The following is a 12,072-nucleotide window of genomic DNA, read 5'->3' as shown; positions in this document are numbered from 1 at the left end:
ATTTAACAATTATTCGCCTCAGGCTCAGTGATTATCGGTGAATATTCACCGAGACGAAGTCGAGGTAAATATTCACCGATAATCACTGAGCCTGAGGCGAATAATTGTTTTAGTATAAATACACAGGTGATTATTTCAAAAAAGAGAAAAAAAAAGAACATTTCAACGCGAAATCATCTTCACTTACAGTGGCAAAACGACTACTGGCAGCCATTTTGTCCGTCGAGGTGATTATCGGGTGATAATCCGAGTTAGCGAGCCAATGAGAGCGCGCCATTTTGTATAGTCACCTGTGTATTTATACTAAAATGTAAGTTAACACATGCACGTGGAGGTACGGTGGCGATGTGAAAGTTAGCGCACTGCACTCCCGATTCTGGGGACGCTGGTTCCGTGAATGGCTCTGTCGCCGTGTTGTTTCCTTGGAAAAGGAACTTTTCTTCACACTATCTTTAACTTGCGATTATGTCTTCTAGATGTTGCAACAAAGACGATGCAAATGTAAATGTGTAAATGAGTACTGGTGGGGGTAGCCTTGCGGTGGACTTGGAGGGAGCTTTAGCAACGATGACGGGAACGGCAACGAGAACGTCACCTCAAAACATAAATTTGCGTTATTGTAATCACTTCGCGACTAGTCCAAGCTCTTAAACATGACAATGGTGTGGCAGTCCCTCGATAATGATACCGATATGAGTCATGCTTAGTTAAGGGGAGAAAATGAAAATTTATCTCCAAGTGCTGACGTCCTCAATAAAACCTCAATTTGGCTATTTCACGTTGTTGTTTTGCTGACGACGGCAAAGAAATGGACAAAAATGAAAAACGCACATGCAGAGCGTGCAAAGCTATTGCTTTTTCCCACTAAATATGCAAATTTGTGACGTTCTCTTTGCCGTCGCCGTTGTCGTTGCTAAAAGGGAGCTTAAGCAACGACAACGGCGACGGCAACGAGAACGTCACGAATTTGCATATTTAGTGGGTAAAAACAATGGCTTTGCACGCCTTGCACGTGCGTTTTTCACTTTTGTCCATTTCGTTGCCGTCGTCAGCAAAACAACAACTTGAAATAGCCAAGTTTTTGGTTTTATGAAGAACGTCAGCACTTGAGGATAAATTTTCATTTTCTCTCCTAAAATGGAGTGCCGTTCCGACTGGTGTCATCTTTAGGAAATACCACTCCCTTGTCATATTAAAAACGTTGAAATAGTCACGAAGCGATTAAAATAACGCAAAGCTATATTTTGAGATGACGTTCTCGTTGCCGTCGCCGTTGTCGTTGCTAAAGCTCCCTAATAGCTCCGTGGTATCCCGTCCAGGGAAGAGTAGCCACACTCTCGCTCGCTTCGTGATGAGTGCTATCCTTGTGATCCCTAATGGCTGGTGTGCGACTTACCTATGTAGTTGACACTGGTTTTGATTTATGAGAACAGGGACTAGTTAACTTTTTGACAAAGATTTTAAAACGGTTTTTACACTTTTATTAATGTCACGGTGACACTTTTTTTCAAGCCTCCTGATTTATATCATGCTGGTATCGTCATGGAAGCTATAAGAGTAAAGTCGAATACAATATTAGGTGTTGTTGACGTGTTATAGCAGCCATATTGGTTTATAAAAATATCTTTCTGCTCCAAGATGGTTGCCGGTGTTTGTCTTTCTCCTCTATCGTGGCTACAGGGGCGTGAAGGGAATACACTCAGGTTTATAAAAGAAAAGATAGAAAAGACAGAGTAAAGTCTGTAATTGTCAAGCTTACGAGGGAAAATGGTTTCAACTTAACTAGAATATTGCTGCAAAAAAATTTTGATTGGCCCTGTTCACGCGCGTTTTTGTATTGAGAGGTGTTTGTGGTTTTGACCCACGTTTTTCGCGTGACCAGGGCAAATCATGGAAAACCCCCTTGCGTAGTCACACGCAAATAAAAGCAATGCAGGACTTTGTAGAAAACTGATATTTGTTTTTGTCTTTTTTGCTTTCTTCTTGAAAATTATGTACTATCAAAATCAGCAGAGGGGTAAATCTGCCGTTATAATTTTGAAATGCGGGCTGCAGAAAATTCATCACGTGATCCACGAAAGAAGTCGTCACATGACATAAAAAGTTGTCACGTGGTTCGTGTAAAGTGCCTTGGCACAACAAGAAACAATTTTTCGGATCACGTGACATTATTTTTCGGATCGCTTGACAATTTGTTTAAGATCACGTGTGTAGAATCGAACCGCTTCGGATTCAAATTTCCAACGGCGGTTTTACCACTCTACTGGTTTTGATAGTAAATGTTGGTTAGTACTATAATAACAACCTTGAGGATTCTTTTATAAAAATATATTCCCATTTTCTAGTTTTCTACAGCTCATTACTTTTACATGCAAGCATAAACTAATGTGCACTCGATTTTCAAGCATGAAATGAACCTGCGTTAGTCGAGCTGTTCGCTCTCTCAGTGAGATTGCACTCAAACCCGAGAAAGTAGCGAAAATCGAGCCTTTACTTTGAATCTCCCTGTCTGGTTCCATGCGTTCATCGGTTCGATCCTCAATCTTCTCTTTGCACACAACATGGGAAGAGTAAGAATTTCTCGAGTAAAACCTCCCAGTAATTCTCTTTAGTTTTAGCTGATTCTTCATCATTCGCAATCGTTTATATAGTTTCCCTCGGACTCTGTGATTAAAATCAATGAACGTCCGATAGCAAAAAGATCATAATTTAAATTTTGTCTCCGGTACACAAATAGTAAGATCCCCCATGCGCAGACAACGTTTTGAGGTACAAACGACTGGCCCAACCACACCCATGAGTAACTCTGACTTTTTTAGGACCATCACTCAGGCAGGGCCAATAACCTGTATTATCATTCATTTTACTGTTCCGGTAGTAACGGGAGTTTAGTGTGAAGGGTATACCCCAATAAACTGTTCAAACTTTCAAACTCCTGATAAGCAGATATGAAGCATTCCTGAATTTCTTGAACTGGTTTCTGTCATCCTGTTGCGAACATTTTGCTTAAAACGGTGTCACGTCCGTGTTTTGAGCGTCGTGCGCTTGCTTCGGTGAACTTTGCTCGTGGTCAGATCGTGGAGAGGACAGTCTGTTATTATTTGATTCTTCTCCGTTGACATGAAATCGGGACATGCGTGTAAAAACAGGAGATTGTGACGCGTTTTCAGAGACAAGCGCGCGTGACGAATGCTGGAAGCCAGGAGAATGTGATAGATATCTATTGGAAGCATATTCTGGTGAGCGTGATATGCGAGCTGACAAGTGACCGTTGACTTGCATTTCAATTGGTTCCTCAATTACTGAGGTACTTGCTTCGCTGTGTCGACTGCTACACTCCTCACTATGTTTAATCTTTTTATCCCTCATTTTATCCTCTGTTCGCTTTCCCCGTATTAGAAGGTGGATAAACAGAAGTAGAGACATTACTGCCACAGCCAAAACAGGCATCAGTACAGAAATATTGACGCATCCCGTCGAAGGCTCTCCTTGGGTATTTTTCACATATTCTGTAACAGAAGTGTCCAAAAAATAAATATTTGCAGTCTGCTAATTTAATAAACAACCTTTCCTTCCAAAAAAAGCACTAAAAATGAGTAATTTAAATTGTTAATTGAAAAGTAGTTAATGAAGAAATCGCTGCGGCAGTGTACGAACTTGAAGTTGTTGAAAAGTACGAATGTACTCATTTCAAAAGATGAAAATAGAGGTAGATTAATCCCCCCTCGCGTCAATCTTGACTGTGAAAGAGTTGGAAGTGAAAGAAAAGGACTGTCCAGTGGCGGATCTAGGAATAGTTTAGGGGGAGGATGAATAGAAAGAATCGAAGTGTATACTCTGACAAAAGTCCAGATAGTTTAGGCTGCCATTTTGACTTTGTTAATATTTTGCATTAAAGGGAACCTCTGCCAAAATAACAAAATAACTTCAAACCACAGAACATAATGTTAACATTTAAAATTGTTCAAACGCCGCTTTCCAGTGAAAGTGTTTGTATCCGAAAAAAAAAATCAAAAACGCTTGTTTTGGCTTTCAAATCTACCGGGCGCCGTCATCTTGGATAATTGTGACGTGTCGTGGTTGCCCCATTGTTCTGACACAAAGAGCGTTTGTTCTGGAACAATGGGGCAACCACGAAACGTCACAATTATTCAAGATGGCGCGCGCGGGAAATTTGAAAGCCAAAACAAGCGTTTTTGGAATTGATTTTCTCGAATACAAACGCTTTCATTGGAAAAAGTATGAGAAATTTCAATTGTGAACATTATGTTCTGTGGTTTAAAGTTATTTTGTTGTTTTAGTGGAGGTTCCCTTTAATAAAAAGTTCACGTCAGGTAAACAGTATCTGTCCCAGCAAAAATAAAAATACATTAAAAAGCAGATGAATAGAAATACTCTGTTACAAAGGTAACAAATAAATAGATTTCTTCGATGCTTTTATGAGTCGAGGAAATCAGATACTTTGGTGGTACCTTAATACATCCTACACGAAGAGAAGGCTGTCCAGATTTGAAATAATAACAAAACTTGCATATTGTAAGATTGTAAATAATTTGTAAATTTAATTTATTAATAAACCCAAAAAAATAGGCCATTTCCGAGTTCATGTCAGTCAAGTTTTTGTGATGGTAATTAGTTCTACTTTACATAGGAATGAAAACTAATTTTCACAACAAAAACTTAGCACTTAGACTCGCTTTGAAGAAGAGGTAGACATGAACTCGGAAATGGCCTATTGAATAGGCCAGTTTCGTATTCTAACGGTTGGACTGGATCTAGAATGAAATGGAGGATAATGCGGGCAAATTAATTTGCATGTGAAAAGATTTGCCCGCACCCTATTTGCCTTGCCACCCAATTCACCTCCCACCCCCCTTTCCTGGATCCGCTCCTGCTGTCCTTCCTCTGTTCCCAAAATGGTCATTCTTTGGTGGCTTCTCGATTGCAACAACAATGATCACGATTTGCATATTTGTAGTTACCTGTTTCATTTATGCCTTTTGACAACGAGATCAGACATGTGGCACTTGAGGCTCCGTCACTAATGTTGCACATGTAATTTCCAAAGTGTTTTTCCTCCATCGGCGTGACTACTAGTACATGGCCAACAGCTCTGATATATGAAGACTGAGTGACAGTTTGATTGGCTTTTGTCCAGGAGTACGTCAGAGGTGAATTTGTGTTCGTTGCATAGCAAGCTAGATTGGCTGTTTGGCCAAGAAAAGTTATGACTTCCTTCCTCGTAAGGTTCAAATCGAGTTCTAGTGCCTCTGAAATAACAGGAATAACAATTGACAAACAACAAAAATATGTTGTATTATTTGCACCACCCGTAAATACAGGACCATAAATAATGCTAATACGAGTGAGTGTAGCACAATTCAGGGAGTATTTGGTCGAGTCCTGTCTATTAATGCTGAAGTGCGTTAAATCAGGGCTGTTCATAACCAATCAGATTCGAGAATTTTGTAATATTTACGATTAAATAAGTAATAGAAGTTAAGTAAGAAACAATGCCCCCTAGAAAGTAACTAGAAAGGTAATCTAGAGCTAGAAGTCGTCGAAGGAACGTATAGAACAAGATATAATACAAAGAGAAGGTTCAAGAAACCGTGTCATGGCATCAGTGTTAATAAATAGTTTCAAGAAATACTGGTTATGAGGACGAATGACTTCCTCCAATGAATTGTAAAATATAAGTCACATTTTTGTGGTTGGGGAAGGCACGGGCAATATTTCACCAAGATTATTTTTACTTTTAATTTCACTCCAAGTCATTGCTATATCTGTCGTTCACCCTAATCTTGGAGACGTAAAATGCGGAAGAAACAAACGAGTCGCACTTAATTACCGTAACGACACCTGGAAAATTGATTCATGCTTAAATTTACTTTACTTATGCATCCAAAAGAAGCGTGACATAAATTAAGTAAGGTTAAAGTCCTAACCCTTTGTTACTAATTCGTGGCCTGGATCATTTGACTGAATTTTAAACCTCGCTCATATCACAATGTCAGTAGCATAGCGTGAGCATGTGTTTCTAGGTGACTTTTTCGATAGTTTCGTTGACTCAAACTGACAGTTTACTATAATGCCTTTCGGCATTTTCGCGTACGCTTTTATGCTTCTTTTGGACAAACTTTCTCGAAACAGCTGTATATTGAGGTGCTGTAGCTCATTTGTACTGACAAGCGGAGAGAAAAATAAGCTAAACAAAATATTGAGGATTAAGTTTTACTGACGCAAGGCTCCTATTAATCTGTTACCGTGTGCGCGGTAAACCTCAAATGATCTGAGTGGTCGAAGGTCATGAAGTTCAGTGCTTTGGGGAGTGGAGATTAAAGTTAGCTTTAAAATCGTGAACTAAGAGGAGATGTAATATGTAGGCATATTTTTCCTCAACTTAAAGGAATATTAAATTCGACGTAATATTGATATTTATCAAGAGAAAATCTCTTGTATTTATTGAACAGTGGAAAGGACAAAATGGAACTTCATCTGTTGGTAAAAACGAGATCGTCCAAGTGAATCTACCTAACCCTTGTACCGTTTTCCATAGCTTATTCAATTTATAGCTGAGGTTAACAATCGTGTGAATATTTTTCCTTTCGCTGCCACGAAGGCGGTAAAGTTGTTTGCAATATTCAGGCCTTTTAACTTTTGAAGTTGTAATACTGCTTTTCAGTAAAAATGACATCATAAGTGTGCTAAAATTGAATATACCAAAAAGGAACAAACAGGAATTGCTTTACAAAATGAAGATCACATAATTCACATCTGCTTTGCTTATAACAGTCCTTTCTTTTCCAAATAATTTTACCAAACCCGGCGATAGGGACATAAAAACTGCATCTTTGGTAGGAAATCTGTTTTGTCGCGAGGAGAAGTTTTCACCTCTAATTGCTGCGACGAGAAACAAAGGCATTGAAAGAATCAGACATACAAAATTTGCTTCCATTTTTAGCACTTCCTCCGTCACTGAATAATATCTATCGCCTGAGTTTTAAGCATGTTCTGGCCTAGTAGAGCCGAGTAACAAAACCGACTTGTGTCGTACAACTTTTTGTATGACATATTTCTTAATGTCATTTTAACCTGGCTTCCATGTAACTGAGATGAAGTATAATCACTTTTAGTTCACCATTGTCATGAGCTTTTATCTTCATGATAATAAAGACAATGAGTTAAGTTTTTTCAATTAATTTTCGAATTAAACACATTTAATTAACTAACTATTCTACTCACCGATTTGAACCGCCAAGCACCCCATAAGAATCGTTACCACTCGCAGGGAATATACACAGGAAAACGAAGTCCGTAAATTCGCCATGATGTGAGTGACTTTCTGCGCTGGCTTACCAAAAGTGAAGGAAGATGTTTAACAGGTACAACTATATTTGTCGATATTACTTCAGTTGACATATTTTTAAATAACCACTTAACAGTCGTCAAAAACGCAATCATGGCGTGTTCACATTACGTAATTTTCGTGGAGAGCGGTTAATATTGCATAAGTTTCCTTGAAACCTTTGTCACTGGTTTCACGGCATCCCAACAAGAGTTATGGAAGGCAGAGTTTTTTAGATATAGAATTCCTGTCAAAACGCATTGACGCAGTAACCTTTCCAATTTCCTTTAATCCAAAATTTGTCATCAGAGAAAATATGGCAACACGAACGTAAAGTTTCGACGGAATGATTCAACAGTAATTTCAACATAAAATGTTTAGCAGTATTGAGACAAAGCAATTAGAGTAATATCAAATATTAATGTTTGGTGACCATTTTTCGAGTTAATGGCGCATTTTATAGACCTTTTCCTTCGGTTTTAGTAATACTTTGCCTGAGAAAAATTCAGAAAGAGATGTTACAAATATTTTGCAAAGGGCTTTTCAAAGCAAAAAATGCCAGGTACTGTAAAAGAAATTTTATTGCTCGAAAAATAACAGAGAATTGAATTATTTTCTTTGATTTATTTTTCACCTGAGGTGATCTACGTAGTTGAGTCGTTCGATATAAAAGATGTAATATTCTTTACTGGAATTGAAGATGCAACAAAAAGTCTGTATTTCAGTAACCAACCGACAGCAACTTTTAATTTTTTGAAGACGTATTTCACACATTTGTAGTATGAAAATCCGTCTATTTTACCGACTTCAGACCAAAATGGTTTAGACTGATCAGTCACCATTCGGAAACAAAATCAACGTGTAAACAAAAGCATATTTACGCAGCCCGTCCCCCAGTACAGACAAAACTTGGCGTCTCCGAGATATTTCATGTGGGAATCGAAATTGTAGCCATTTGGAGCTGAAGACTAAACCGAGGAAACTAGGTTTCTTTAACATCAGCTGGTGAATTCACCAGTCCTTTCTGCAGCAGTTGTACAGTCGCCACTCATATTTCTATAATCCAGTTATTTAAAAGTCAATAAAACATTATTCTACCTTGAATCTTTTTAATTAAATACCCTGTCCATACATTTAGGAACAAATCGACCCAATGCATTCTGGTATTCTCGCCATTTACTGAAAAAGTACAAATTACGTTAAATCACTTACTGCGCATTATCGTTTTGCCAAGTATTTATTTATTTATTTACGTGTTTAAAATTTTAGTGTAAGAATTTGCATAATAGGTTAGGTTGCTAGAAACCAACATGTGCTCTCCCAATCTCGTACCCAGTGTCCTCGGGCTTTTTGGTCAGCGGGTGAATGCTCACCCGCTGACCAAAATGCCCGAGGACACTGGGTACGAAATTGGTGCTCTCCTTATTAAAATTCATGATTGTTACAAGTATTATTTACAAGGTAAGTCTCTAAAGAAATTTATCGAGTTTACATGAAGAACACTTCCGATTAAAACAATTTAACTTCGAGAAAACTTCACTTTAACACCAGTTTCTTTTAGAAAAATGCCTTTTATTAATTTTATATCTCGGATATAGCGTTTTTGGCGTACTGGGGCCGGTTGCTCTAAGACTGGTTAGCGCTAACCGTTTGTTAAGAAGTATCAAAACCTATAGGTTTTCATAGCATTTAACGCTGGTTAGCGCTAACCATTCTTCGAGCAACCCGGGCCTGATTGGCTCATTAAGAACGGTGCCTACTAATTCAAAGGTATGTTTGCGCGGTTTACTGAATGTGAGCGAAAAGCAGATCTTCACAAGTGTTATTGAAATCCAAAAAGAAAATTGGGGGTAACCACACATTTTTCGAAGATAATTAATCAACAATATTTGTAAAGAGCTTTAAAATACAAAGCAATGTATGGCGTTCTTTTCCAAATTGAAGCTTAATTATCTCTGAAAAATGCGTGGTTACCTCCAATTTTGTTTTTGAATACCGAGATCAATTGCTAAGGTCTGCTTTCTCCGCATAGTTTTGAACAACGCAAAACTATCCCTGTATAAATAAGCACCAGCCATAGGAAATCCAAGTATCTCGAGATGCGCAGAATGTATGCGCAATAACAATAGTAGGCACCGTCCTTAAAGCCTGGTTTTCACTAGCGATGCAAGCACAAAGCGAAAGCATAAGAACGCTTATTTCACCGTGAAAACGAGGTTGAGACAAGCATGCGCACAAGTGCAAGGATCAAAATTTTTCCTTCTCCTTGTCCTTGCGTTTATTCTTGCAATCACTTGCATTGCGTGAAAACGAAACACAGCACAAGCACAAGCAAATGTAAGAATTTGAAAAAAATGGCCAATTCGATGCATATGTCGAAGTTCGTTTTCACTAGCAGAACCTACTTATGCTTGTGCTTGTACTATGCGTCGCTGGTAAAAAAAAAACCAGCCTTAAAATATAAGCTTTTAACACATACCGTATGTGGGATTGAGCATTGAGCGCTCTAAGTGTTGCAAAGCTGAAATGTTTGTAGCGGGAAGCGAAATTTCCAAGTATCCAAACGTTCAGAATTTATGAACATTTAATAAAGGAATTATTTCATTCGCGCTTGCTGAATACTATAGATTGATTACGGCACCGATACTTATGTCGTTGACTATTTATATATCTGGTATCTCACGCGCTTATGGAATACAATTGTTGATTATCTTCCTTACTGGCCCAAAGGAGACATCAACAGTGAATAGTCTGACCAGAGGATTACTCTCTTTTGTAGGCGATTAAGTGACAAAGCTGTTGTAAACTGAAGCAAAACAAAAGCAAACCCCATATCGCGTTTTAGCTTGTTTCGTGAGTAAAAACGATAAACTCATTTCCGGGCCGAGGGATGCGACTGGCTACAAGGATGGGCAAGATGGACACAGCTTACTCGCTCGGCACTACCCGCTTTGGTCAGCCGCAAAAGTAATTTCTTTGACACTTCCGCTTTATTGGACAAGCTTGTCAGGCTGGACGTTCATCAATTTTTCCTTCTCGAACCTTCCTTCTGTGTATGTTATTTTCTGCAGTGTTGTCTTAATGGGTGTGGCATTTAATTGCGCATCAAGAACCCAAGAAATAACCAGATAAAGTCCATTTTATCACTGTGTTTTTTTGTCATTGACATCTATATATCTAATTATATCATTGTTTCCTTGATGACCTAAATGCTCTTGAGGTCCTAAACTGGTGCCATACACGGATCATGGTCAACTAGACTTGTGCTCCACAATTAATGCAGTCTATTCAATAGCCCAGCGATAAGTTGTCTTACGATCCACACGATCGGAATAGTGACACTCCTCTTTATCAAAAGTACGTGTCCATATGAGGCGCATGCTCAGTTATATCCTCAGCTTCTTGAGATGCACCAATCGTATGTTCACCACTCGTGCTATCTTGTGTAACACGAGCTATAGAATCTGTATGGTAGGTCTTGTTGATGAAACCTTTGGCTTTTCCTCCCTTAGGTGCGTCAATTCCCACTGTCTCCTCGAACACAGACGCAAACACTTCACCATCACTGGAATCCATAGATTGGTTCGCGAAGGTTTTGTTGTAGAATGCATGCGGAGTTCTTGTCTTGCTTTCGCTAAGAATTGCATCTACCGAAGCACGAGGCACGAAACCATCACCTCCCTTATCAAAGGGGCCGCCGCTCTTAAAGGATTTCTGATAGAAGCTGCTTTTGTCCGCACCTGTATTCTTGGACTCATCTGAAGACTGCGATGCCGCTTCTGAGTCATCCATTTCTATTGAATGCCGCATGAACGATCTGTTCGAAAATTCCGATCTCTTTCTTTCCCTTTTGCTTTCACCAGTGATACCGTCCTCCTCCGGTGGACTGGTTGTACTATCGCCGTTCTTTCCCAAGTGCATCTCAATGGAAACAACTTCTTGTTTCTTTTCGTTATTGTTCAATGTTCCACTTCCGCGAAAACTGTTGTAAAGTAGATCACGGGACCTTTGGCGTTGCTCTGCGTGAGGATGATTCAGGGATGATGTGGACTTTCGTCGCCGCTGATGAGCCATCAGTATTTTAGGCTCCTTTCGTCTGACTACAAGATGGACCAACAGAAGGCAAGAAAGAACCGCAACAGCCAGGACAGGCATCAAAACTGATACGTTTATGCATCCAGCAACCGGACCTGCATAAAACAAGTGAAATATGAGCTACACTAGTTAGAAATTTACTCGTTGTTTCAAAAACTTAACTGTCAACTACTATAACTTGACCAATCACATGAAGATTCAAACAATGTATCCACAAATAGTACTCCTGATTGGAATGAGTATCGATTAATGAATTGGAAGCAATAAAAAGACAACGATCTAACAGTAACCAACTTTCAACTTTATTTACGGAGCTGTTAGTGACACACGGACGGATAAAGTAAACAAGTACTGTCTTCGGGAGTAAAGTGAAAGAGATGCATTTGGAGGGAGCAATGTCGGACGTGTTGACCATTTCAAAGACGTTCTCGAAGTTCTTAATCAACGGTTAACAATATGGGGTAACACTAGTCTCGGGCCACGAGCAGTGAAAGGAATATCGACGACTTACCACTGTTTGTCCATCCTTGAACCAATGTGATTTCGCATAGAGTTTTTGACACTCCATTGGTGACGTCACACTTGTAAATTCCAAAGTCTTCCTCTCCCTTTGGTGTTACAACGAGAAC

General features: G+C 39.1%; 2 protein-coding genes across 3 annotated transcripts in view; both read right to left on the bottom strand.

Moving 5' to 3' along the window:
* Positions 1-1,458: 1,458 nt before the first annotated feature.
* LOC138023577 (uncharacterized) lies at positions 1,459-7,402 on the bottom strand. The gene is made up of 3 exons (XM_068870583.1): positions 7,246-7,402; positions 4,983-5,270; positions 1,459-3,509 (listed from the first exon to the last, which is right to left on the bottom strand). Exons 1-3 carry the CDS (start codon positions 7,328-7,330, stop codon positions 3,007-3,009), a joined length of 876 nt encoding a protein of 291 aa, XP_068726684.1. The 5' UTR covers positions 7,331-7,402; the 3' UTR covers positions 1,459-3,006.
* A 2,512-nt stretch (positions 7,403-9,914) lies between these two features.
* Positions 9,915-12,072, bottom strand: part of LOC138023575 (uncharacterized) — a 7,369-nt gene continuing 5,211 nt past the window's right edge. For both annotated transcript variants that reach the window (XM_068870581.1, XM_068870579.1), the window contains exons 2-3: positions 11,955-12,072; positions 9,915-11,538 (exon numbers count right to left, since the gene is read on the bottom strand). The exon at positions 11,955-12,072 is cut by the window's right edge and continues 185 nt beyond it. In XM_068870581.1, the coding sequence (XP_068726682.1) occupies positions 10,700-11,538; positions 11,955-12,072 (957 nt within the window). In that variant the 3' untranslated portion in view covers positions 9,915-10,699. The remainder of the gene's footprint in view (positions 11,539-11,954) is intronic.

This window comes from Montipora capricornis, chromosome 11 (assembly GCF_036669925.1).
Source record: "Montipora capricornis isolate CH-2021 chromosome 11, ASM3666992v2, whole genome shotgun sequence".
Classification (NCBI taxonomy): domain Eukaryota; kingdom Metazoa; phylum Cnidaria; class Anthozoa; order Scleractinia; family Acroporidae; genus Montipora; species Montipora capricornis.
This window is presented reverse-complemented; position numbering and strand designations above follow the sequence as displayed.

What these genes read in the sequence shown, in the direction of transcription:
- LOC138023577 (XM_068870583.1), bottom strand. Translation starts at nt 7,330, where the DNA reads ATGGCGAATTTACGGACTTCGTTTTCCTGTGTATATTCCCTGCGAGTG. An exon ending in GTGCTTGGCGGTTCAAATCG is followed by an intron (nt 5,271 to 7,245) that starts GTGAGTAGAATA and finishes CTGTTATTTCAG; the next exon opens with AGGCACTAGAACTCGATTTG. An exon ending in AAAAGGCATAAATGAAACAG is followed by an intron (nt 3,510 to 4,982) that starts GTAACTACAAAT and finishes CTTCTGTTACAG; the next exon opens with AATATGTGAAAAATACCCAA.